Below are 27,958 nucleotides of genomic sequence, written 5' to 3'. Positions count from 1 at the left end.
ACTGTGGGGTGGCACTGATGGACACTGTGGGGTGGCACTGATGGACACTTGGGGTGGCACTGATGGACATTGTTTTTTTAAAAGCTTTTTTTTTTTAAGACTTTTTTTTTTTCAATGCAGGACGTCCATGGACGTCCTGTCGGGATTTCAGAACCACTTCCCGGACGTAAATCGGCCATAGGCCGGGCGGGAAGTGGTTAAAGCAAGTGGGCTTTGTAAAGTAAGTCCATGTCACAAAATAAACAAAACATCTGCTAGTCCTTGCAAAAAACTCGACTAGTTTAATTCCTAACTAATAGGGTGTTCTCTAATGGGTTCCCCAAAACAAACAGGCAGCATATGTGCCTTGTAGTGTTATTTCAGAAGTCAGCGTTTTTACTCAGCAGCAACCTCCCAGAGCAGAGGAAGTGAGCCCTGAAAATAATAATATAGAAAGACCTGTGGACACCTGAAACTAAAAAGGAGGTCTGGCTACCAGGTAATATGTGGACTTATGAATGGAGGCTTTATCCCACTCAAGCCTCTAGAAAAGCTCTGGGTTCCAGGACCCAGAACGGGACTTAAATGAGTTGTAGAGGCAGAAGTTTTTTTTTTTATCTTAATGCATTCTATGAATTAAGATAAAAAACCTTTTGTGTGTAACAGTTTCCCCAGCACCCCCTAATTACTTACCTGAGCTCCTTCTCTCCCCAGCGATGTCTACAAATGTCTAAGCCGTTGGGGACACTCCTCCTGATTGGCTGAGACACAACGGCGGTGCCATTGGCTCCAACTGCTGTCAATCAAAGTCAGTCAGCCAATCAACGGAGAGAGGAGGCAGGGCTCTGTGTCTGAATGGACACATGGAGCTGTGACTCGGCTCCAGTGCCCCCATAGGAATCTGCTGACTGTGGGGGCATTGGATAGAAGGGAGGGTCCAGGAGCAGCAAAAAGGGGCTCGAGAAGAGGAGGATCCGGGCTGCTCTGTGCAAAACTAACTAGAACCAACCAAGATAACATATTTGTTATTTTTTTGCTTTTATTTATTTTTAAAAAAGACTTTACAATCACTTTATTACGATTCTGAGAAAAAAGTTTATTCCCTGTGTATCAGTGATAAACCCTGGAGCCCCTTACCATGTGTAGGTACGAAACCTAGGTGACACATATCGCATATTCTCCATTCACAAGCCTGCCAGCCAGAACCTCGGATTGTGAGTAACGCGGTTAACAAGCGTTTCACAATACGAGCACCTTCGTTTTTTTAAATCCTGACCCCATTTGCGAGTGTTGTCTTGCAAAACAAGCAGGATTCTATCCAAAGTGTGTGCAGTACCGCGTTTGAGCTGATGTGGGTGGGCACCGGAGCAGAGCGGAGGTGATGGGAGCCGTTCGGAAAACCTTGGAAATACTCAGTTCCCGAGCCTTTCCAAGAGAGGTTTCCCGAGTTCAGCCAAGCTGTCCTCGGGCCTTTCCGGGTGTTTTCGAGGCTCTCCGGTGCCTCCCCCCCCCACCTCTGGCCACATGCGGCTTTGCATGCCATTGAAGTCAATGCGGAACAAATTATTTTCGTTTCCATTGACTTCTATGGGGAAACTCGCTTCGATATGGGAGTACTTTGGATTATGAGCGTTCTCCTGGAACGGATTATACTCGTAATCCAAGGTTCCACTGTATGTACATCTCTCTTTCTCTCATATATATATATATATATCAGTGGCGGCCGGTCCATAGGGACGCACGGGCGCCGCCCCCCCTCCCACAGTCACAAAAAATAAAAAAACGGGCCCTTTAAGAACTTTTATTCGGCTAAAATGTCATTTTGACATTTTAGCCGCAGTTCTGGCGGCCGTCTATAGAGGGCGCTGCAGTGCCACCCCCTCTCGCAAATAACACACATTCGTGCATAAATGCACAAATGTATGTTATTGCTGGTTGCCAGCGCTGCCTGGTCTATTCAGATAACCGGATGCGGGACGCCGGTTACCCGAATATCGGCAGCTGGTTGGCTGAGGGGAACTGCCTATCAAAGCCAGCGGCTCTGATAGGCTTTTCTCCGGCTCTCAGCTGTCTATACTCTGAGCGCAGGCAATCTGCGCTCATTGTATAAGACAAACGGCTGTTTCAGCCAATCAGGTTCCCGGATTCTGGTTATCAGGAACCTGATTGGCTGAAGCTTCACCACAGCGGCAGAAGAAATCGAGGGAGCACATGGAATCCTCAGGTAAGTGCTTTTTTACAGGGAAAGGGGCACAGTGACATCATGGGGCACAGTGGTGACAAAGGGCACAGTGACATCATGGGGCACAGTGGCATCATGGGGCACAGTGGTGACAATGGGCACAGTGGCATCATGGGGCACAGTGGTGACAATGGGCACAGTGGCATCATGGGGCACAGTGGTGACAATGGGCACAGTGGCATCATGGGGCACAGTGGTGACAATGGGCACAGTGGCATCATGGGGCACAGTGGTGACAATTGGCACAGTGACATCATGGGGCACAGTGGTGACAAAGGGCACAGAGGTGACAATGGGCATAGTGGCATCATGGGGCACAGTGGTGACAATGGGCACAGTGGCATCATGGGGCACAGTGGTGACAATGGGCACATTGGCATCATGGGGCACAGTGGTGACAATTGGCACAGTGGCAACAGTTGAGGGGCACAGTGGCTGCATTTGATGGCATGGCACAGTGGTGACAATTGATGGCACAGTGACTGCGTTTGATGGCATGGCAGAGTGGTGACAATTGATGGCACAGTTGCTGTGTTGCATGGCACAGTGGTGACAATTGATGGCACAGTGGCTGCGTTTGATGGCATGGCACAGTGGTGACAATTGATGGCACAGTGGTTGCGTTTGATGGCATGGCACAGTGGTGACAATTGATGGCACAGTGGCTGCGTTTGATGGCATGGCACAGTGGTGACAATTGATGGCACAGTTGCTGTTTGATGGCATGGCACAGTGGTGACAATTGATGGCATAGTGACTGCATTTGATGGCATGGCACAGTGGTGACAATTGATGGCACAGTGGCTGCGTTTGATGGCATGGCACAGTGGTGACAATTGATGGCACAGTGGCTGCGTTTGATGGCATGGCACAGTGGTGACAATTGATGGCACAGTTGCTGTTTGATGGCATGGCACAGTGGTGACAATTTATAGGAAAAGTGGCTGCGTTTGATGGCACAGTGGCTGCATGTGATGGGCACAGTGAGGCTGCAATTTTTTTTTTTTCGTTTGCGCCCCCCCAAAAATTTTGAGCACCAGCCGCCACTGATATATATATATATATATATATATATATATATATATATATATATATATATATATATATATATATATATATATATATATATATATATATAAAATTAATACACACACAATAATCAGGGAGTGGATTCTAATGAAAGTTTGCAAATAAACCGTGCCCCATGAACTATAAAAATATAAACACCCCTGATCATTACAATAAAGAAATGGTAGATAGCCATGGGAGGCTGCAGGCCATCCCTAGAATTTGTTAAGAAAAGTCCAGGTTTGCTTAATTAGAGCTCCTTGGGATCAGGGAATCTGGTACTCTTGTAAATATAATGTGCTGCATTCAGGCTGTCACTTTAATTACATTGTAGGACAAACCGGTTTAATTAAAGTGATACTAAACACACACTGTTTAATTTACATTGCCCCTTCTATTTTTGTATATGGATGATGGCACTGTAATTATTTTAATAATAAAAAAAAAAATCTACCGTATTTATCGGCGTATATCGCGCACTTTTTTGCCCTGAAAATCAGGGCAAAATCGTGGGTGTGCGATATACGCCGATACCCGCTTCCCGCGCCGAGTTTTGAATACTGCGCCGGCATATACCGAGCGCAGTACACTCGGGCAGGCTCGGCCAGTCTCGGCTTCTTCCGCGGTCACGTCCTGGACGTACAGGACGTGAGCGCGACAGTTGCCGAGCCTGCCCGAGCCTGCCCGAGTGTACTTCGCTCGGCATATGCTGGCGCAGTATTCAAAACTCGGCGCGGGAAACGAGCGGGGAGGACGCCGCGAGGACGCCGGACCCGCCGAAGAGGACACCAGACCCGCCGAAGAGGACACCGGACCCGCCGCAGAAGAACACCCGACGCCGCAGAAGGACACCCGACGACGCAGAAGGACGCCGGACCCGCCGAAGAGGACACCCGAAGCCGCAGAAGGACGCCGGACCCGACGAGGCCGCCGATGGACGCCGCGCAAGACACCAAAACTGTAAGTACAAAAATAACTTTTTTTCCACAGGTTTGGGGGTCACTTTGGGGGTGCGCGGTATACGTGGGAGCGCGTTATACCGCGATAAATACGGTAAGTATTTTTCACATGACCCAGCTCTTTCCCAGCCTGTCTGCAGTAAACATAAGCAGGAGGAGCTTCTAGTCCTCTGCTGCTGGTCACATGTTAAAAAAAAAAAAGTAGAGACAGAGTAACAAAGTTTGCAGAGTAAAAAATAATAATAATAATATCACTTAACTGTTTTAAATGATCATACAAATATATATTTGAAATCAAATCTTTATTATTTTTTGACAATAACATGGTGTGGGTGGATTTCTGCCAGCCACATGCCCCTCCAGCCTGTGTCTAAATCCTCGTACACACGATCAGTCCATCCGATGAGAACGGTCTGAAGGACAGTTGTCATAGGTTAACCAATGAAGCTGACTGATGGTCCGTCGTGCCTAAACACCATCGGTTAAATAACCGATCGTGTCAGAACGCGGTGACGTAAAACACAACGACGTGCTGAAAAAAATCGACTTGATTCTGAGCATGCGTGGATTTTAAAAGCAAGTTGGCTTTTTTTTTAACCGATGGTTAAATAACCTATGGGGCCCACACACGATCGGTTTTGACCGATGAAAATGGTCCATCAGACCGTAGTCCTCTGGTTAACCTATCATGTGTACGAGGCCTTAGAATAACAGGGAGGTGAAACCTCCATCAATCTACATGTAATAGCCCACCCCCATTTTAGCTGGTTAGCAGGCATGGAGAAGGAGCGAGGGAGTGGGCTGTCATTTACCACTGTGTATATGCCCACATGTGTGACTCTATAGTCACATGGACTGCTCAGATGTGGTAGGGCGGAATAGCTCAGCATAGAAACTAATTGAAAACTGAGCATGCGCAAAGTTGCCAACACAGTTATGCAAAATCTGTGGCTGAATTGGGGGCTTGGACAGAATGGGGAGATAGAGAACAGCAGGATCAAGCAGTTTTTTGCGGAATACAGAAAATTCAATCTCATCATGATTGCGTATGAACAGAATGTAATGCATCATTTATTGATGGATTTTTTATGATGTGGGTTTAGTGACACTCTCTGGCTTTATAGCTTTATTTTTTCTTTCATTCTAGTGACCTGAGAAAAGGGTCTGCTTTATTCTCAAGATCTACGTCAAACTTAACCGTAAAATGTACATCACACCCTATTCCTAAACACGCATCAAATAATGTACTTAAAGGGTCACTAAAGGAATTTTTTTTTTTAGCTAAATAGCTTCCTTTACCTTACTGCAGTCCTGGTTTCATGTCCTCATTGTTCGTTTTTGCTTTCATGTTGCTGTAAATCCTCTCTGTTCTGGACACTTCCTGGTTGCCTGTTTCCTGATGACCACAGTACTGGGAGATTTCTCACGGTGGTCACTAATCAAGGAGCTGTGTGTAAAACTAAACTGGATTGGTGCTGAGGAGTTTTAGACAAAGTATCACTGCTCTCTATTGGCTGACTGCCCTCTAGTGGCTCTCTGTACATCAGAGAACCAGGAAACAACAGCAAAAACGAAACTACACTGCAGGCACATTATATGATTGTTTTTTTTATCTATTTTTAATCATTTTTAAAAGGAATCAGTTAACTATTATGTCTCTATGCCCTGTAAACAGTCATTTCAGCAAAAAAAAAAATTTCCTTTAGTGACCCTTTAAAGTAAAATAACATCAGACCACGTACTCTGGTACAATATATCTTACTGAAGGGTTTGTTTTTCTAGTAGCTATATTGTGGATTTACGTAAGTCCTAGAGCTTTGCTCATTCTAGGGCAAGACGTAACATATGAGAGTTCTTGATGCATGCAGAGAGATATGTGAAAGTGTTTCTGGAAAAGATAAGTCGGCATTAAACCATCCTTAAATCAAAGATATATATCTTAAAACGATGTCGTCTTTCCAGATAACTCTTGTGGGAAAAAAATGAATTTTCTACGATTTTTTTATTTATTTAACCACTTAAAGGGGAGTTCCACCCACAATTTCACTTTTTAAATATAAATACCCCTGTAATACACAAGCTTAATGTATTCTAGTAAAGTTAGACTGTAAACTAAGGTCCGTCTTGTTAGGTTGTTACAGCATTTAGATAGTTTATAATCTAGAAATAGACCGTGGCCATCTTAAGTGTGGGCATCATGAAGCCAGACTGTATGACTTCCTGGATTTCAGCTTTGCATATCTCGCACATGCTTAGTGCTGCACAAGCAATGTAATAGGTTTCAGTCAGGTTTGCAAGGACTACTGGGAAACATGATGCCTATCCCAGAAACCCTTGCAAATAGCCTTGTGACTTAATAGCCTAGGCTAATAAGGAGGAGGAAGTAATGAAGGACTACAAAATAAAGGTATTTACAAGCAACAAAATAAAAAAAAATTGTCCATTCTGAACACTATGAGATTAGGGCATGCAGCACAGACGCACATAAAAAAATGGGTGGAACTCCACTTTCAGCCCCGGACCAATATGCTGCTAAATGCCCAAAGGCATTTTTACAATTCGGCACTGCGTTGCTTTAACAGACAATTGCGCGGTCGTGCGACGTGGCTCCCAAACAAAATTTGCATCCTTTTCTTCCCACAAATAGAGCTTTCTTTTGATGGTATTTGATTGCCTCTGCGATTTTTATTTTTTGCGCTATAAACAAAAATAGAGCGACATTTTTGAAAAAAAAAAACAATATTTCTTACTTTTTGTTATAAGAAAAATCGAATAAACTAAATTTTAGTCAAAAATTTAGGCCAAAATGAATTCAGCCACATGTCTTTAGTAAAAAAAAATCGCAATATAAAAAAAAAATTAGCTACCTAGCGGCAACAGTGACACTAATACAGCGATCAGAAAACCGTTTGCTTAGTGACACTGGCAATAGGGGGTGAAAGGGTTAAATAGGGCGGTGATCAAGGGGTTAAACCTTTATTAGGGGGGGTACGGGGCTACCCTGGACCTAACACTAACTGCCTGTCGCACTAACTGTCACACTGACACTAAATGCAGTGATCAGTAAATATATGATCACTGCAATCAGTGACACTGTGACAGGGGGGTGGGGGGGGGGGGTTGATCGGAAGGGGTTAAGTGTGCCTATGTGTGTGGTGTCAGTGTAGTGTTGGTGCCACTTACTGTGATGTCTTCTCTCCTCTTGTCGGATTGAAAATACCGCCGAGAGGAGAGCTGACATCACTTCCTCTGCCAGTGTTTACATTACACAGGCAGAGGAAGTCACACGGCGGGGGGTTGCCGTATTGGCTGGGAGCGATCACGAGGGGGCCGACTAAAACGAACAGCCGCCCCCTCATCACGGATCGCTCCCGAAGGTAAGACGCCCGCCGCATGTAGGCAGGGACGTACATGTACGCCCATATGCCTGTACGTGCCATTCTGTGGACGTACATATACATGCGGCGGGCGTTAAGCGGTTAAGATGTCTTTACAAATTTTCTCCCATTGCTCAAATTTCTGTCAGGCCAATGACTAAAATTGGCATTTTATAGCATTTTCCAGAGCTTTTTTTCCCCCCGAAAATAGGTGCAGGAACTCAACCACAACCCGTTCAGATTTCACAAACAGTAGAAGGGTCTTAAAGGGGCATTAAATACCAGAAATGCATTACATACATAGTACAGAGTTCAGGGGGGTTACAAAACTGTCACTTGTAAACACAGAAACCAGACTTCTGTGTTTACAAGTGATTGTGGTGAGCAGGCACCAAAGGGTCTGAGCCAAAGGTGGTGGAACTGAGTTCCCCCTGAAAAAAAGCCCTGGCATTTTCTAATGTTGGAACCTGTAATGCCGCGTACACACAATCGGAAATTCTGACAGGAAAACCGTGGATTTTTTTTCCAACGGAATGTTGGCTCAAACTTGTGTTGCATACACACGGTCACACAAATTCCAACCGTCAAGAACGTGGTGACGTACAACACTACAACGAGCCGAGAAAAATTAAGTTCAATGATTCCAAGCATATGTGTTTTTTTTGTGCGTCTAAATTGCATCCAGACGATCAGAATATCCGACAAGAACTTTTCTTGTCGGAAAAATTGAGAACCAGCTCTCAAATTTTTGCTGTCGGAAATTCCGACAGAAAAAGTCAGATGGAGCATACACATGGTCAGAATTTCCGACCAAAAGCTCACATCGAACTTTTCTTGTCAGAAATGACTCATGTTGATAGAGTAAGAAGGCAGCAGGGAGAAATGAACCTTAGGGATCAGGATTGAGACAAGTGCACACTATAGAGGGATATGCTTTGTTCGTATTTCATTGGCAGAGATTTACAACCACTTTAAATTACCATTTTGTGCAACAAAACGAAAACAAAAAATTAAAATAAACAAACAATCACATTTTTGTGAGCTAATTTTTAGGAGAATCGAAACCAGGGCAAGCGCAACCAAACCGCAAACTGTGTAGTCACTAGCATGTATGTCCTATAACACCGGTAAAGGTTGCAGTGTTATTCCTCTGGAATAGCCCACTAGTGCCCCGTACACACGATCGGTTTTCCTGTTACAAAAAGTCAGATGAGAGCTTTTGGTCGGGAATCCTGACCATGTGTATGCTCCATCGGACTTTTTCCAACAGTAAAACTGCTGGAAAAAGATAGAGAGCAGGATCTCTTTTTTCCCGTCAGGAACATTTTTGGGGGAATTTCCAATCGTGTGTACAAATCCCAACGTGCAAAATTCCAACGCATGCTCAGAAGCATAGAACTTAATTTTCTCGGGTCGTCGTAGTCTTTTACGTCACCGCGTTCTTGGCAGTCAAAAGTTCACCGAACTTTTGTGTGACCATGTGTATGCAAGGCAGGCTGGAGAGGAATTCCGTCGGAAAAAACATCCGTTGGGAAAACCTCTCGCGTGTACGGAGCATAACTCAACTATCCAGCTCAACGCTCATGCATTTTAGCACCACAATACACAGATGATCCTATTTATACCAGTTTTTTCACGGGTTTTCATTTGTTGGCAGCCCAGCCAAAATTATAACCTTAACTTAAGGTAGACTGTTATATAAAACAACTTTATTTATTTTTATTTATTACAGGTCCTTTATATAGCGCCATCAATTTTATGCAGTGCTTTACATATATAGCATACATTCACATCGGTCTCTGCCCTCAAGGAGCTTACAATCTAAGGTCCCTATTGCACATTTATACATTCACATACTGGGGTCAATTTAGACAGGAGCCACTTAACCTTAATCAGCATGTCTATGGAGTTTACTTTTATATAAAGCAAAACATTTTAACTGCATATGTTAGCCCTGGCACCAGGTGAAACCTGTCCAGCAATCACTGCATCCAAGCAAAAAATCAAGATGCCTCAAAGATTCTTGTAATAGATAGGATCATCTGTGTATTGTGGTGCTAAAATGCATGAGAGTTGAGCTGGATAGTTGAGTTATGCTCCGTACACGCGAGAGGTTTTCCCAACGGATGTTTTTACCGACGGAATTCCTCTCCAGCCTGCCTTGCATACACATGGTCACACAAAAGTTTGGTGAACTTTTGACTGCCAAGAACGCGGTGACGTAAAAGACTACGACGACCCGAGAAAATTAAGTTCTATGCTTCTGAGCATGCGTTAGAATTTTGCGCGTTGGGATTTGTACACACGATCGGAAATTCCCCCAAAAATTTTCCTGACGGGAAAAAAGAGATCCTGCTCTCTATCTTTTTCCAGCAGTTTTACTGTTGGAAAAAGTCCGATGGAGCATACACACGGTCAGGATTCCCGACCAAAAGCTCTCATCTGACTTTTTGTAACAGGAAAACCGATCGTGTGTACGGGGCACTAGTGGGCTATTCCAGAGGAATAACACTGCAACCTTTACCGGTGTTATAGGACATACATGCTAGTGACTACACAGTTTGCGTTTTGGTTGCGCTTGCCCTGGTTTCGATTCTCCTAAAAATTAGCTCACAAAAATGTGATTGTTTGTTTATTTTAATTTTTTGTTTTCGTTTTGTTGCACAAAATGGTCATTTAAAGTGGTTGTAAATCTCTGCCAATGAAATACGAACAAAGCATATCCCTCTATAGTGTGCACTTGTCTCAATCCTGATCCCTAAGGTTCATTTCTCCCTGCTGCCTTCTTACTCTATCAACATGAGTCATTTCTGACAAGATTTCCTGACACCAAGAGGTAAGAAGGTGACAGGGGAGGGAGCTCTAGCACACAGCCTGTGATTGACAGCCTCAGCTATGTTACTGTGTGTTGTGTGAAGGGAGGTGTGCCCCTTCTCTCACATCAACTCTCAGCCCTCCTCACTGAGATCTGCAGAGTGTAATTTCAGCTGCCCAATTCTTGCTTTCTGATAGCTCAAACAAGCTGTATCTATTCTACACTTTGAATAGCTGTAGAGAAGACTGCAGATGAACAGGAACAATGTAGGAGGATTTGTCTCATCTCTGTATGACCTGAGGCCAGACACGTCACTGGGTATATGTAAGGATTTACAACCGTGTTAAAGTGCTGCTGTCATTCATATCTTCATATCCTATGACAAGAGAGCAGGGGGCGACCAAGCTATCTATGTCTATGGATGCAGACAGCCTGGGATCAACCATAGGAAACCATCAAGGCTAAAAAACATAAAAAATGTATTCAGGACTCCCATGACTTTGCTGTAGTTGGTCTCGAAGACCAAAAGGTACAGGCTACCTCACAGAAGTTGAGGAAGACTATGTAAGATCTAGAGAGTCAGATAGCTCTAAATGCAGATAAGCTAGGAGAGAGACAGAGTTACACTGGAGAGTCCAGAAGGGAACATGGATGTGCTAGTAGAGGTGATGGGGAAGAGGGAAATTAAAGTGGATGTAAACCCTTAGAAAAAAAAAACCTGCAAGTCAAAGGCATAATGAGCTAGTATGCTATCATTATGTATTACTTACCTTAGATCAAAGCCACCGCAGCCGCTATCCTCGACCCCCCCCCCCTCCGGCCGACAACATCTCTCCCGGAGCTTACTTCCGGGTATAGTGCTCTGGCGCTGTGATTGGCCGGAGCCGCAATGACATCACTCGCGCACATGAGCACGGGAGCCGCTGGTAACACCACATCTAACTGAAGCAATGGCACGACGTGCCATTTCTTCAGTGCGCATGTGCCGATCACTTTGGCACATGCAGATACAAGGGGATATCTCCTAGACCGTGAAGTTTTAGGAGATATCCAGGGTAGCTACAGGTAAGCCTTAATATGCAGTCCTCAAAAAAGGTTTGTCCTTTATTCTCACTCAAGACTTTGTGGGTGAAGGATATAAACCTGTTTGTTAGAAAACTCGCCCTCAGAAAAGAATACTGTATAAGGATAAGCCCACTCCATCGTTACAGCCATCAACATCAGGACATAGAAATGTTAAGACTTTTGGAATCCTTGTAGGAGGAGAGTGAGGGGGGAGTGTGGAGATTGAAGGTCCCTTTACAACATTTAGACCAAAATCCAACTATACTCTACTATTTCCTCAGGGCAGCCAGATACAACTTTTTGTAAAGCTGGTGGAACGAGATCTGAATGCCCTATGGGAAAAGACATATAGAAATAATTTCTTTAACCTCACTTATCCTGACTGGCAGGCCTTGGAGGATTTGAGAAAGAATAATGAGTTAACTATAAAAGCAGCGGACAAGAGAGGTAATATTGTCATTATGTGCAGAAGCTTCTACCTACTAATGTGATATGACATTGTTACTAATGAGGACAATTATGAGATCTTGGAAAGAGATCCTACCTCAAAATATTTTAGTGAACTAAAACACATTCTGATGGATGATCAGAATCAGAAAGTACCGTATTTATTCGAGTATAACGCGCACCCGTGTATAACACGCACCCCTAATTTTCGATTAAAAATCGGTATAAAATCATTAAAATTGCCAAAAATCATTTATTGACAATGTAAACTGGTATAAACTGGTATAAACACAATACTGAAATAAAATTACTGGTAACAATATTTATTTAAAATGCTTCAAAGTCAGATTCATCATCAGATACACCAAAGAGTTGTTCCCATTCTTCTCGAGTTAATTTTTATTACACTGCCCCCCCACATTACAATCCGATTAAGGCTATTATTATTTTTTTGATGCTGTACATACCTGGTTCACCCTAAAAACGACTTTTTTTTATTACACTGCCCCCCACATTACAATCCGATTAAGGCCATTATTATTTTTTTGATGCTGTACATACCGGTACCTTTGTACAGCATATTCACCCGTGCATCCGGGTTGCGAGTCCCGCGGGAGTGGGCGTTCCTAACACGTCTGTGATTGACGTTTTGCCCAAAACGAGCTCCCCCCCATCGCGTAAGCCGCGTCACGGTTGGCGAAAGGAGCCGAACGGCGAGTCGGCGCTATACTGCGCATGCGCATCGCCGTTCGGCTCCTTTCGCCAATCGTGACGCGGCTTACGCGACGGGGGGGAGCTCGTTTTTGGGCAAAACGTCAATCACAGACATGTCAGGAACGCCCACTCCCGCCGCCACGGAGTCCTCGTGTATAACGCGCACCCAAACTTTGGAATTTTTTTTGGGTATAAAATTTTGCGCGTTATACACGAATAAATACGGTAAGTGAAATGCTAAGTTTTTTTGTAAAACAAATCGCTTTTTTCTTCTTCTTTTTTTTTAAGCAGCATTATGCCTGCATTAGGGCCATACCTCTGCTTTGTAAATGTCCCCTAAAATGAAGGCATTTTTTTAAACATGAGTTTAATGGATGACTACTTTTCCTATAAAGTCCTTTAACCCAAGCCTCACCAAAAAGAACCTCATCCTTACCCCAAAAAACACCACATGCGAGTGTATTATGCACTCGCCTCCTTAGAGACCTCCAAATCATAAGAGGTCTATATAAGGCCCCGTTCACACTAGTGCAATTTCAGATGTGACTTCAGTTGCACGATGATGGAAATCACTTTATTTTCAAGTGCCCCTTCACATTAATGCAACGCTACTGCGACAAATAAAACTACTAGCACATGGTGTAAGGAGAAGATTTATTTTTCTTTTTTATATATATATAATTTCTTTTTTTTTACCAAAAGTATATTACAAAAGCACCCATGCCTTTATGAACCTTGCATTGTATACTGGTCCAAATCATTTGGTGGAGGGGGGATTTTGGTGTGGGGTTGTTTTTCAGAGGTTGGGCTTGGCCCCTTAGTTCCAGTGATGGAAATTCTTAAGGTGTCAGAATTCCAAAACATTTTCAATAAAGAGTATTAAGAAGGATTTTTTTTCATCATATAACATCAGCAGCTAGAACAATAATAGCTCGCAAATGGAGAGAAAGTAAAAGGCCAAAAATAGCAGAATGGATATGTGAAATGAACGAAATACAATATATGGAATGACAGATAAGAGAAGAAGGACACATAAATAATCAAATGCCAGAATTATGGCAAAAATAGAATGAATTTCGGCTCTCAAAAAGAATAAAATAATATTTATAAATGGAAAATAAGGAAAAATATGAAGGGGAAACATAAATGAAGTATAAAATGAGTACATGGAAAGGGAGAACAAAAGAAGGGTTATGGGGTGTTGTTTTTGTTTTTTTTTTTTGGGATGAATGGGTGTGAGGATGAAAGGGAATGTAAGACAGTAGAATGTATGTAGGGATATGTCGTAAGAAATTTTGTTTTAAAGGTAATGTGATTTATGGATATTGATCAAGGTTCTGTATAATGAGTAGGAACAGATACACAATATGATAGAATCTTGATTAAATGAAAACATTTTGTATTTAAGAAATGTAATAAAAATATATTGAAAAATAAAACATTTTGGACAATTTCATGCCCCCAACTTTGTTGGAACAGTTTGGGGATGGCCCCTTCCTATTCCAACATGACTGCGCACCAGTGCACAAAGCAAGGTCCATAAAGGTATGGATGAGCAAATTTGGGGTGGAGGAAAGTTGGGAGCATGAAATTGCCCAAAATGTGTTTGTATGCTGACGCCCTTCACTGGAACTAGGGGGAAAATCCCAAACCATGAAAAACAACCCCACACCAAATCCCCTTCTCCACTAAATGATTTGGAGGGGTGGCCTAATACTTTTGGCAATATAGTGTGGATTAGCAAGTTTGGGGGGGAGGAACTTGACTGTCCTGACCTCAACATGATAGAACACCTTTGGGATGAATTAGAGTGGAGACTGTGAGCCAGGCCTTCTCGTGCCTGACCTTACAAATGCAGTTCTGGAAGAATGGTTAAACCTTCCCATAGACACACCCCTAAACCTTGTTAACAGCCTTCCCAGAAGAGTTGAAGCCGTTATAGCTGCAATGAGTGGGCCAACTCAATATTGAACCCTATGGACTGAGAAATGGATGCCATTAAAGTTCATGTGTGTGTAAAGGCAGACATTGCAAAACTTTTGGTAATATAGTGTATCTTTGGATAGCAAGAAGATTAATTCATTCATCAACTGTTTGTAAAAAAAAAAATATGTAAATGTGATAAACAAGAGTGAAAGTCCACTTTAGCGACATATAATCCTAAAAAATGAAATAAAATTAACCCCTAGCCATTCGAGTGACTGGTTAACAGTTATAGATCATTCAGTCAATAGCGTGACAGTTTGCTCTGTAGTTAGAGTTAAGAATCCTAAAGTTTTAAGTGGAGTGTGAAAGTGCGGAGAGAATTTCCCAAAAGGATTCATAGAGAGTAATGAAGACCTGACAGGGGTTCTAACCATGGCCAAACTCAAAAAAATGTTTGGCCAGAGTTACCAATGAACTTATGTGTATAGCTGTCAGTCTGCCTTCTGTTGCCTGTGTTATGCCACGTACACACGATCAGAATTTAAAAAAGTCAGATGGACTTTTTTCATCGGAAATTCTGATCGTGTGTGGGCCCCATCGGACTTTTTGCCGTCAGAGTTTAGAAATGGAACAGGTTTTATTTTTTTCCGATGGGAAAAAAAACGATAGGAAATTCCTATCGTCTGTGTGCAACTCCGACAGAGAAAAAACCCACGCATGCTTAGAATCAAGTCGACGCATGCTCGGAAGCATTAAACGTCATTTTTCTCGGCTCGTCGTAGTGTTTTATGTCACCACGTTTTGGACGGTCAGAATTTGGTCTCACAGTGTGTATGCAAGACAGCTTGAACGGAATTCTGATGAAAAATTCCATCGGATTTAAGGCCATTGGAAATTCCGATCGTGTGTACGGGGCATTAGACATTACTTTTCCTGGAAAGCTAATCTGCCTCTGGTCAGTGTAACTTCTCCTTGTGGTTTGGTAAGATATGATGGTGTATTTGTTGTCAGATTTGTTAAGTACCCACAAATTAGCTTGCTTCACATTAGTTGTACCGAGGCCTTGAGCATCCAACGTACGGCCTCAGGCCGCTCTGCCACAATCAGTGATACAAATCTCCAGAGTACAATGACAAACTGCATGTGGAACAGTAAGAACTAGAGCCATCACTTTCAAGCTGTTTATAATCGGAAAACAGAGCTTTTTCATCCCACTGGACATTTTAAATTAACTGAAACTATCTATTGGGAAAGTTTTGCAGTAATCAATCAACTATTCGTCAGTGAACTATTGGGCCTTCTGCCTTATCTCTAAGAGTTGCTATGTGTATCTCTAGGCAAAAAAACTTTATTTTTATTTTTGGATGGTGTGTGGAAAGGTTAAATCTTGTGTCGGGTTTCCGTTGCTGTGTCCTCCTTGGGGATATTTACCCCTCTATTTGTACTGGTGACAAAAAGTTGATGCCAAATAAAGTACTGGCAATTAAAGCAACTTCCGCTAAAAGATATCTCCAAGGATCCAAAAATGTATTGCAGTATCTGCAGGTAACTCTAGTGCATGCAGTGTACCAATTTAACCTACATGGGTGGTGCCAAAAAAAGGTCTTTGACTCTAATAGCTAGCACCCCCAGGTGGCATTTGACACCAGAGTTTAACGCCACAGTTTGACATCATAGAGCAAGAAAGTGTGTGTAAATCCCAAATTTTAGAGTTGCCCCAGAACGAGAGGCAAGAATTAATCTTCTAATGGGAGACACCTGTTTCGGGTAACCGTTCCTCTGCCTTTTGGCTAAGATTAAGGGTAGTATCTGTTCTGATTAGTGTCCAGTAGGGGCGCTACACAGTTCTCCCAGTCCTTGCGGATAGGATGGCTGTTTGTATACCACTTCTGATGGGGGCTCCGAGGGTTTGTCCTGGAGGAACAGAACAGAGCGCTCACTGGGTAAGGTGGGATATGGGAGAAATTCCCCGGTTGATGGACCAAAGGAGTCCAGTGCCTCCTGATTTGGTACTATCTTGTCTGGTCTTGAGCTGGGAAGACAGAGCACCTGTGGTGTCAAACGCCACCTGGGAGTGGTGCCCTGGGGGGTGCTCTTAGTCTCAAATACCCTTTCCTGGCACCACCTATGTAGGTTAAATTGGTGTAATACAGGGGTGCCCAACCAGTGGCCCGCGGAGCCCTCTGATGTGGCCTGCGACCTCCTGCTTATTACTAAAATCGCAGTATATATATGGGCATATGTGTTCTGCAGTGGTTTCTGGGCTGCTTCCAACTGATCCACAGGTGCAGAGCAGTTCACCTGAGGGTTACCTGCACTGAGCCATAGACTTCTATTACCTGCAAGTTTGGTGTTCTTTCTGAAAATGCACCACACCTACAGCATATAATAGAAGTCTATGGTAAAGTGCAGCTAACCTGCAGGAAAGCCACAGGTGAACCCGCAGTGCGGGTAAACCACAGAACATCATTGTGAAAGCAGCCTTAGGCCTCTTTCACGCGGTCAGTCCGACCCAATCGGACCCTCCATTCACCTCTAAGGAGTGGTAGATGTAAATGGACTTGTGTCTGTTTATAAATGCCTACCTCCAATCCGATCCACCAAAAAAATTCAGTAGGCTCTATACAGTAGAGCGGGCTCTATAGAGTAGAGTGGGCTGCCATCCACCTGCTCTGCTCATTGTGGCCCGCGACCGGTTACCAAGTCGCTTAAGTGGCCCCCGCTCTTCAAAAGGTTGGGCACCCCTGATGTAATATCTTTCCAAATGTACTGCATGCACTTTGACATCAACTGTCACTACAGTTACCTGCAAATACTGCAATCAATTTAGGGGTGTACTTACTGGCACAATTAATGACAAATTGGGAGCATTGTTTTTTATCAGTTGGCACCTTAAGAAGGCAGAGGCAGCATGGCCTGTGAAATACAAGTTGGGGGGGTATTTGCATTCGACCATATGTAATTATGAATATCATTTATACTTTATTTGTGTAAGATCGGCCTTACGGTGCTTGGTCTTTATAGTGAATACTGTATATGTTTTATTTTCTATACGTATAATTGGAAATCACAGTTCTTTCTATATGTCTTGCATCTACCATGCAGAACTCCTGACCCAACAGACACATTTTATTTCATTTTTTTTTTTCCTCAATTGAACCAAACAGTATGAAGTCATGGGCCTCATATGTCTGGTCCCAGCGCTTCCTTGTCTCCTTCCTCCCATAAATTGCCAGACATGTCAGACCAGAGACATGCTAATTATCTATTTATTATTTATGCGTTATTTATTTATTTTATTACTTTTTCCTGTTTTCAGGTACTTGGAGGCTGTTAAGAAATGGGATGAAGGGATACAATTAAATCCAGATGATGCCACATTCTATGAGATGAAATCACAGGTAAGACTGTGCAAAATGTCCTTAATGTTAAAGTTTAACTATGGGCAAAATCTGAAATGGCATATTAACAGCAGTCTGCTACTAGCATTAACACGGCATTTCTGTTTTGTCTCTCGATGGACGAGGTACACAGGAAATTTTCAGTTTACTGCCACTTAACCGCTTGCCGACCTTATAATTTACATATCCTGCAGCAAGGCGGCTTTGCTGCACAGAATCACGTACCTAGTATGTGATCCTGCACTTCCGGGTCTGGGTCGCACATGCGTGCCGCCAGCGGCCCAGCTTTTGCTATGACTATACACAACGGGAGCTGATCTGTGAGTACCGCGGTCTTGATGTCCGCCGGCATCTGATCATTCAGCACAGAGACAGAATGGCGACCTGCCTATGTAAACAAGGCAGATCCCTGTTCTGTCAGCAGAGAAGGCATTGATCCTGCATCTCTGCAAAGCAGGAACTTGGATCAATGCCTTCCCCTAGTAAAAGCACCTCCCACACAGTACACAAACACTGGCTAGGCACACAGTTAACCCTTTTGATTACCCCTGATCACATATTTTTAGCAGTGATATCACTGGACCCCCCAAAAAAAAAGTTTCCTTTAGATTTACTAAAACTCTATAATATGAGGTCAAACCTGAACACTTTGAAATTGTGTGCAATAAGGTAAGCCTTTGTTAGTTGAAGGTAAATCCTAAAGGAAATCGAACAACAAAAGTGGTATAGAGTATATCCAGCTTTAGTGTCTGATTTGTCTGCCGCAATATCGCAGCCTCACTATAAGTCGCTGATCACCATCATTACTTCATATAATATATCTCATAGTTTAAAATGTGTTTAAATATAAAAATCTCTGCGCTGGTCTGAAATCATGGAACAGCTACTACTCAAGACCAAGAATGGAGTAAAAAAGAAAATAATATAAATGGTGCGCAATTCCTATATAAAGCAATGTGTCTCAATATAAAAAAAATGCTATATAGTGACTGGTGCATAAACAAAAATAATACTTAATACAAATCAATACGACTCAATATAGTTAAAATGGGCCATACAATAAAGATGACTGGTGCATAAACAATGATACTACATATTAAAAAAAAGTACACATCCAAAAACTACTTAAAAGGTTAATTGGTGCCTATGTGACTTGTTAGTTCAAAAACACAAAGTTTGTGACCATAAATATGGTTTTGATACAACGTTTCAAATGTAATATTTTCAGACAGTCTGCTGCACTGATCTCCTGTGCTGAAATTTATTGCTGAATGTTGCAAAGTGTCTAATGAATTCTACTTTTAAAATAATCTCCTGTTCTGAGATTTCCATCTAATAAAATTGGCCTCTTACCAGACATGGTGGATCCATATTACAGAGATCAAACGCTCTGTATGAATATATCCACTTGTATAGATGTTGCTCTCTCGGCTATCTCATAGCCATATACTTCAAAAGCCTCATACACACGATTGGACTTCCAATGGACTTTTTAGTGGATTTTGCTTCGAAGGGTGTTGTCCGTGAACCTGGTATGCATACACACGGCCAACAAACACGAACGTAGTGACGTAATAGACGTACTACGTGTTTTTTCTGCTCTTTGCCGCCACCCTTTGGGCAACTTTTGCCATTGTTGACTGATCTTTAGCATTGGTTCTGAGCATGTATCTTTGGACTTTAGACCAATGGACTTGTGTACACACAATCAGATTAGCCGATGTAGGACATTTGTTGCCGGAAAGTTTGTCTGTTCACACAGCGAACATTTGTCCAATGAAAAAGCGAAAATGTTTGTCCGATGGAGCGTACACACGGTCGGATTGTCTGCAAAAAACAGGTTTGTCGGAGGTTTGTTGTCAAAAAGTCAGATCGTGTGTACGGGTCTAAAGAGACCCAGGTGATTCAAAGACCAAAGCTTTGGATTACTTCCAAAGTTCCATGGACATTGGGCCTGCTTGTGTTGCAATAATTACTGGCTTGGATATCTCCGGTTTGTTAATTCCAAAAAGCCTTACATTCGTTTTTTAACATAGATGGAACTCCAATAGTGTGCAAATTATATGTAGACAAGGAAAAAAAAGCCTCATAGTGTTAGGCCTCGTACACACGATAGGTTAACCAGAAGACAACGGTCTGATGGACCGTTTTCATCGGTCCAAACCGATCGTGTGTGGGCCCCATAGGTTAAAAAAAAGCCAACTTGCTTTAAATTTAACCGATGGATTCCTAACTGATGGGAAAAAAACGATCGTTAGTAGGCACAACCATCGGTTAAAAATCCACGCAGTCTCAGAATCAAGTCGACGCATGCATGGAAGCATTGAACTTTGTTTTTTTCAGCACGTCGTTGTGTTTTATGTCACCGCGTTCTGACACAATCGTTTTTTTAACCAATGGTGTGTAGGCACGACGGACCATCAGTCAGCTTCATCGGTTAACCTATGATAACGGTCCTTTAGACCGTTCTCATCGGATGGACTGATCGTGTGTACGAGGCTTAAAAGTTACACTTACAACAAGGCTGAAAATTCAAACATATTCCATAGTTTGTAGACGCTATAGCTTTTGCGCAAACCAATCAACATACACTTATAGGGATTTTTGTTACCATAAAATATGTAGCGGAATAAATATTGGCCTAAATTGATGAAGAAATTCGATTTTTTTATTGGATATGTTTTAGAGCAGAATATAAAGGCCCGGATTCACGTAGCACTTACGCCGACGTATCTCGAGATACGCCCTGTAAGTGCACAGATGCGCCGTCGTATCTATGTGCCTGACTTTGAAAGCAAGATACGCCTGAAATTAGGCTTCATCTGACTGGCGTAAGTTTCCTACGCCGTCGTATCGTGGGCGCATATTTACGCTAGCCGCAAGGGGCCCTCCCATTGATTTACGCTTCGAATATGCAAATGACTGAGATACGCAGATTCACGAACGTACTTGCGCCCGTCGCAGTAATATACGCGGTTTACGTAAGTGGTACGTCAGGCGTAAAGTTATGGCTCATAAAGCAGGTGTAAGTCAGCAGCATCAATGCACCAGGGAACAGCTGTCGTATTTTAGCTTGTTTACGTAGTACGTGAATAGGGCTGGGCGTAGGTTACGTTCACGTCGTAGGCAGTGATTCGATGTATCTTAGGCGTTCGTTCCGACGTGATTCTGAGCATGCGCATTGGGAAGCGTCCGCGGGACGGCGCATGCGTTGTTCGTTCGGCCCATCATTTGCATGGGGTCACGGTTCATTTACATGGATCACGCCCACTTCCACCTACTTTGAATTAGGCCGGCTTACGCCTACAAATTTACGTTACGCCGGCGCAACGTTGGGAGCATTTCCTTTGTGAATACTGTGCTCGCCGCTCTGCGCAGCATCGGCGTAGCGTATATTCGATACTCTACGCCCGCATAAAGATGCGCCGAGGTATGTGAATCTGGGCCAGTAACTTCTTTTTTTTTCCTCAAAATTTACGGTCTTTTTTGTTTATAGCACAAAGCAGAGGTGGTCAAATACCACCAAAATAAATCTCTATTTGCGGGGAAAAAAGGATATACATTTTATTTGGGTACAGCATCGCATGACGGCGCAATTGTCAGTAAAAGTAGCGCATTACTTTATCGCACAAAATGGCCTGGTCATGATATCATTTTGGCCTAAGCCAGGGGGCAACTATAAAAATGGAAATGCAATATACTTTCCTATATATTTACTAATGCTTGTAGCACAATGATTACAAATTGTTAAAAGAGAAGTATGGGATTTTTTTAATCCCATAATCATACTTCGGTGGATGCATCATCGGACCCCCGCCACCTCTTCACTGAGAACCGAGTGATCAACCGCCGATGGCTCGGTTCTCTCATTTACCCGAGCAGAGAGCTGCTGCCTGTCAATCAGCATCTCTCCTGCTCTGCAAAACGAATTGTGATCTATAGGAGAAGTACAGCCAAACGAGCTCAGGCTGGACTTCTCCTTTAACCGCTTACTCACCACCCTATAGACGATATACGTCTACAAGGCGGTCGCTTAACTCTGGGAGGACGTCCATGGACGTCCTCCCAGAATCGCGCTCCCGGACCCGGGGCATCACGGATCACGGTAAATCGCTGCTGATAGCGGCGGTTTACCACGTGATCGCTCCGTCCAATGACGGAGCGATCACTTGTAAACAAACCGGCGTCATGTGATGACGCCGGTTCCTCCCTCCCCTCTCTGTACCGAACGGTACAGTGTGAGAGGAGAGGGGGGAGAGCGGATGCAGCACAAGTGCTGTGGGCTGGATCTGTGACAATTGCAGTCACAGATCCAGCCATCCATCCCTGCCCCAAACTAATACTACTCTACTGTGCAATACTCTACAATACCCCACAATACTCTGCAATACCCCACACTACTCTGCAATACCCCACACTACTCTGCAATACCCCACACTACTCTGCAATACCCCACACTACTCTGCAATACCCTGCAATACCCCACAATACCCTGCAACGTCACCTATGGGGATTTTTAAGTAGCGAAGTTTGGCGCCATTCCACGAGCGTGTGCAATTTTGAAGGGTGACATGTTGGGTATCTATTTACTCGGCGTAACTTCATCTTTCACATTAAAATAATGAAGAAAAAATACAAAATTTGCTAAATTTTATAACCGAAACAGAGAAAAATTCATTTTTTTTTTATACAAAATTTTCAGTCTTTTTTCTCTTTTAGCGCAAAAAATAAAAAACCCAACAGTGATTAAATACCACCAAAAGATGGCTCTATTTGTGTGAAAAAAAGGACGGAAATTTCATTTGGGTACCGTGTTGTATGACTAAGTAATTGTCATTCAAATTGTGAGAGCACCGAAAGCTGAAAATTGGTCTGGTTATTAAGTGGGTTTACGTGCCTGGTGGTCAAGTGGTTAATGTTGATTGAGAGAATTTAGTTCCCCTTTAATCTTCATTTTACATCGTCTTTTACAATAAGGATAGGATAAGTGAATAAACTCCTGCTGGCTAAGTAGATATGCAGGATTGAATTTCTGAATTGAGTAGGGTAACTCTGTAAGGTCTCGTAAAAGGTTTACTTAGGAAAAACAAAAAAGAATACTGCAGAGACGGGATCAATACTCTTGGCATGAACACATTTTTAAAAGTGGAAAGAAGTTTAAATTGATTCTCAGTATTACATCATAGCAACCTACAAACTTTGAACTTGAATTAGCGAGCAAAAAACTATATTACCCAATCAGCAAAAAATGGCATCATAGTTGGCAGTCTCATTAATGTTTTGGGGGTGTCATTCTTAACCACTTCAGCCCCGGAAGGATTTACCCCCTTAATGACCAGGCCATTTTTTGTGATACGGCACTGCGCTGTTTTAACTGACAATTGTGTGGTCGTGCAACGTTGCACCCAAACAAAATTGATGTCCTTTTTTTCCCACAAATAGAACTTTATTCTGGTGGTATTTGATCACCTCTGCGGATTTATTTTTGCGCTATAAACAAAAAAAGAGTGAAAATTTAGAAAAATAAATTGAAAATGTTTACTTTCTAACGCACAGATCCATCTTCCTGCATTTCAGAAAGACAGGATCTGTGTGATCTCCCCTGTCAGAACGGAGATCCGCCTTGTTAACACGGGCAGATCCCCGTTCTGTCACTGTGGGGAATGATCGCAGGTGGCCGGCGAACATTGAGTCAGCCGGACCTGACGATTGGTTCCTTCACTGGGAGCGCGCTCACAAAAGCGAGTTCCCCGAGCCCGTGTACAGCTATGGCAATTGGCGGGATCGTGCCACCTTGCCGCAGTATGACGGCGGCTGGTCGGCAAGTGGTTAAACAAGTTGAGGGCATAACAAGGCTGTATGCCACCCAAAGACATCAGCGAGTCTTGCCAGACCAATCCATGGGATAGATAGAGGTGAAAACTGTTGCAGGGATCTCCCCACCATATTCCCTGAGAGATATAAGATGCTGGTGGGTATGTCAACCTTCATCCACCCACAACTGAGGACAAATGGTTTAATAAAGGATACGTTGGAAAGCATGGGATTTCAGTGATATACCTCTTCCAAAAGGACATGTTATACAAATATTTGAGTAATTCCAGGTGCTAATGTCTCGGTCATGTGATATTTTTATATCTATTGTATTTTTATATTCAAATAGTATTTAGTAGGGTTTTTTTTTTTTAAAGTACAGTTCCAGTTTTGGAAAGTTAAAGTGTTATTAAACCCACAACAGTAAAATCATTGTTTATATGCAGTAACGCAGGCTTGTTGTACTCATCGTGAAACCTAAGGGGGGAAATCCTCTGAATTGAGTAAAAAAGACAGTTTGATCCTGTCTTTTCTGATCCTTCCCTTTTTCCACAGTCCCCAATTCATCTGCTGATAGTACAGAGCCCTTCGAGGCACTCTGCACATGCTCAGTTTGGTGTTTATTGCTAGAGTTTTTTTTTTCTGGGAGAGTGCTGATGTGATCAGTTCAGGGCCAATCAGCACTCTCCAGTCAGGGGTCCTGCAGCCTCATAGATCAGTCAGAGTAGAGTTAATACTCCTTCTTCAAGTTTTTACCAGACACTGATAGAAATCACAAAACTGCTATATACTGCTAATGTGAAAAAGTATTTAGCTGCTTATATTTACTAAAACGATTGCATTTCCATGTTCTGTGTACTCACCACATATAGTGAATGCAGGGTCCTGGGCTTAGTAACCACTTGACGACCAGCTACCGTCATTATACTGCAGCAGGTTGGCATGGCTGTGCAAATCACCGTAGGTGTACATCGGGCGCTTTAAGAGCAATAAGAAGCGCCCATGGCGCGTCACTGGAGCCGATGTGAAAGATGTTACTGATGGAATCGTGATCTTTATTCTAGGCATAAAAATTGTGATTCTCATTTTATCATGTAGCTCTACTTTAAAGTGATATTAACCACTTGCCAATGGCCTTCCGCATATATACTGCGGCAAGGTGGCTCGGCTGCACAAATTAACGTACCTGTATGTCGGTCTGTGCATGTGATAGTGTGGGTACTCCGAGGGAGAGTGCACACGGGTCTGGCGGACTCGATGTCCGCTGGCCACCCATGATTGCGGTACAGAGAAGCAGAACGGGGATCTGCCTATGTAAACAAGGCAGATCCCGGTTCTGACAGGGGACAACAATAGCAGAAGTTGCCCAAAGGGTGGCGGTAAAGAGCAGAAAAACCACGTAGTATGTCTATTACGTCACTATGTTCGTGTGTATGCATACCAAGTTCACGGACAACGCCCTTCGGAGCAAAATCCACGGAAGTCCAATCGTGTGTAGGAGGCTTTAGTTTGCCCTAAATTGGCAAGGTGATAAGCATTGCATCACATTTTTTTCCTGCATAATATGGAATTGAAAGATGTAGAGAACAGTAAGGCCTATTAACCCCTTCCCGACCACCGCATGTATATATATGTCGGCAGAATGGCACGTACAGGCACATTGGCGTACCTGCACAATTCATTCCAGTTTCTTCCCCAGTGAGCTTATACTCTAATGTCTCTACCACTCAGACTATGGAGCCAGTTCATTGAGGACACAGATTACAGAACAAATGCATAAAAACAAAAGACAATTACACAATCATCGCAATTCTAGATCCTATACCCAGGACACCACTAGGCAACTGAGCTACCTTGCCAGTTGAACTCTTGGCGGATATGAAAGATACACATTGATGCAACTTTGTAAATACTAAAGTGATTGTCAAGGCAGATTTTTTTTATCTTCATGCATTTTATGCAATAAGATATAAAACCTTTTGTGTACAGCAGCACCCACAGCCCCCCTAATACTTACCTGGGACCCATCTATATCCAGTGATGTTGCAGGAGGGTCTTGGTTGCCCGGGACTCTCCCTCCTCATTGTCTGAGATGGCAGCGCGGTGCCATTGGCTCTCACTGCTGTTAATCAAATTCAGTGAGCCAATGTGGCTCCGTCGGCTCAGGTGCCGCATAGCAAGCTGCTTGCTGTAGGGGCACTCAGATGGGGGGGGGGGCAGAAGCACCCGCAAAGGGACCCGAGAAGAGGAGGATCTGCGCTGCTCTGTGCAAAACCACTACACAGAGCAAGTAAGTATTTAAACTTTAGTATCAATTTAATACATCATTAAATGTATTTTTAATTACAAGTAGTGTAAGTACCTCATCAGTACCTGGTGCCGGCCTCTTTCGGTCCCTGTACAGCAGTGTGTGCTGACAAAACGCATGCTGATAAGGGTAGAGGGCAGAGAGATGAGTTCATCATTATTCTGCTTCTCCTTTCACTGTCCAGTCACAGGCTGGGTTGTGTCCAGCATGACGTTGGCTCAGAACAAGTGGATTGAATGATGCTGGCCATCAGGCTGAGGGCATCTAGTGACAGAAAAAAAAGTACTGCAGGGTAAATTTCTTTATGGTAGATTATTACCGTATTTATCGGCGTATATCATGTACAGGCGTATAACACGCACCCCAATTTTAAAAGGGGAGTTTAAGGAAAAAAATATTTTTACAGCCCTTTTTACAGTACAGTACACAGCCCCCCCCCATCCATTATACACCCCCTATCTAGTACACACCCCCCATCCAGTACACATCCCCCTATCCAGTACACATCCCCCTATCCAGTACACATCCCCCTATCCAGTACACAGCCCCCCATCCAGTACACTGCCCCCCCATCCATTATACATCCCCCTATACATTATACAGCCCCCTCCTCAGTATACAGCCCCCATCCATTATACATCCCCCATCAAGTCCACAGCCCTCCTGCACTCCCAAGAGACCCCCAGTCTCCAGGGACAGTGCTGCCAGCATTCTCTACAATTAAGTAAAAAAAAAAAAATCACTGTCAGCCTCTTCCACACTGCTCCTCCTGTGTCACTCGTATTGAAAAACAAAGCTTTCATATACCTCAATAGCACCGTTTTTTTTCACTGACCTGGTCACATGACTGCTGTACTCTGATGTTACACAGATGGTCATGTGACTGCTCTCCTCCTCCAATCAAAGCTACACTCGGAGGAAGAGGAGAGCAACCAGAAAATAACAGAGATATCGAGATTCTTACAAGCTTCATTTTACAATGACACTGACACAGGAGGAGCGGTGTAGAAGGGGCTGGCAAGTGACTTTTTTTTCTTAACTTCAGACTATGCAGGAAGCACTGTTCCAGGGCCAGGGGAGGCGGGATGACCGGCCTGACACCCCCCCAATGGGTGGCTCCTGGGCGGCCTGCCCGATCCCCGCCCCCTGTTGGTAAATCATGATATCAGCGTATAACACGCAGGCACTGTTTATCCTCTGTTTTCAGGGGGAAAAAGTGCGTGTTATACGCCGATAAATACGGTATTTGCTTTTGTTATTTCAATTAACGTGCTATTAATTTTTATATTGTGATTTTGGCCCCTTTCACGCTTGTGCGACTTGTCCTGCAACTTGGGACTGCGCATGCCAAGTCGTACTCCATGATTTCCAATGAGTGCCATTCATATCTGTGCGACTTTAAGTCACAGTGACTTCAAAGTAGTCCCTGCACTACTTTGGTCCGACTTTGATGCGAGTTGAGGTCCATAGACCTCAGGATTACACAGGCATTCACTGATATTGTGGCAAAATCGCGCAACTTTCAAGTTGCGGCAGTGTGAAAGGGGCCTTTGGCTGAAGTTATGTTTAAGGCTCCAATCACACTTGGGCAACTTGTCATACAACTTTGGACATCAAAGTTGCATGACAAGTCGTTTCCAATGATAACCATTCATAAAGTTGCAGCAACTTCAAAGTAGTTTATGCACTAATTTGGTCTGACTTTCATGGATCTTGAGGGCCATAGACTTCAATGTTAACCCTCAGAAGTTGCATGCAAGTCATACCTGAATGTTATACAATGCAACTTGTGTGCAACAGTTGTAGATTATCACTGACCAAAGCCAAAGTTGTACCCAAGTTG

The 27,958-nt window shown here is 43.3% G+C and overlaps 1 protein-coding gene across 1 annotated transcript in view; it reads left to right on the top strand.

Annotated features, from left to right (window-relative positions):
- TTC33 (tetratricopeptide repeat domain 33) overlaps positions 1–27,958 on the top strand; it is a 395,532-nt gene that overhangs the window by 209,740 nt on the left and 157,834 nt on the right. Inside the window, exon 3 of the mRNA XM_040338751.1 lies at positions 17,912–17,993. Within this exon, the coding sequence (XP_040194685.1) occupies positions 17,912–17,993 (82 nt within the window). The remainder of the gene's footprint in view (positions 1–17,911; positions 17,994–27,958) is intronic.

This window comes from Rana temporaria, chromosome 1 (genome assembly GCF_905171775.1).
Source record: "Rana temporaria chromosome 1, aRanTem1.1, whole genome shotgun sequence".
NCBI classification, from domain to species: domain Eukaryota; kingdom Metazoa; phylum Chordata; class Amphibia; order Anura; family Ranidae; genus Rana; species Rana temporaria.
Note: the sequence above shows the minus strand (reverse complement) of the source record. Positions and strands in the feature narration are given on the sequence as shown.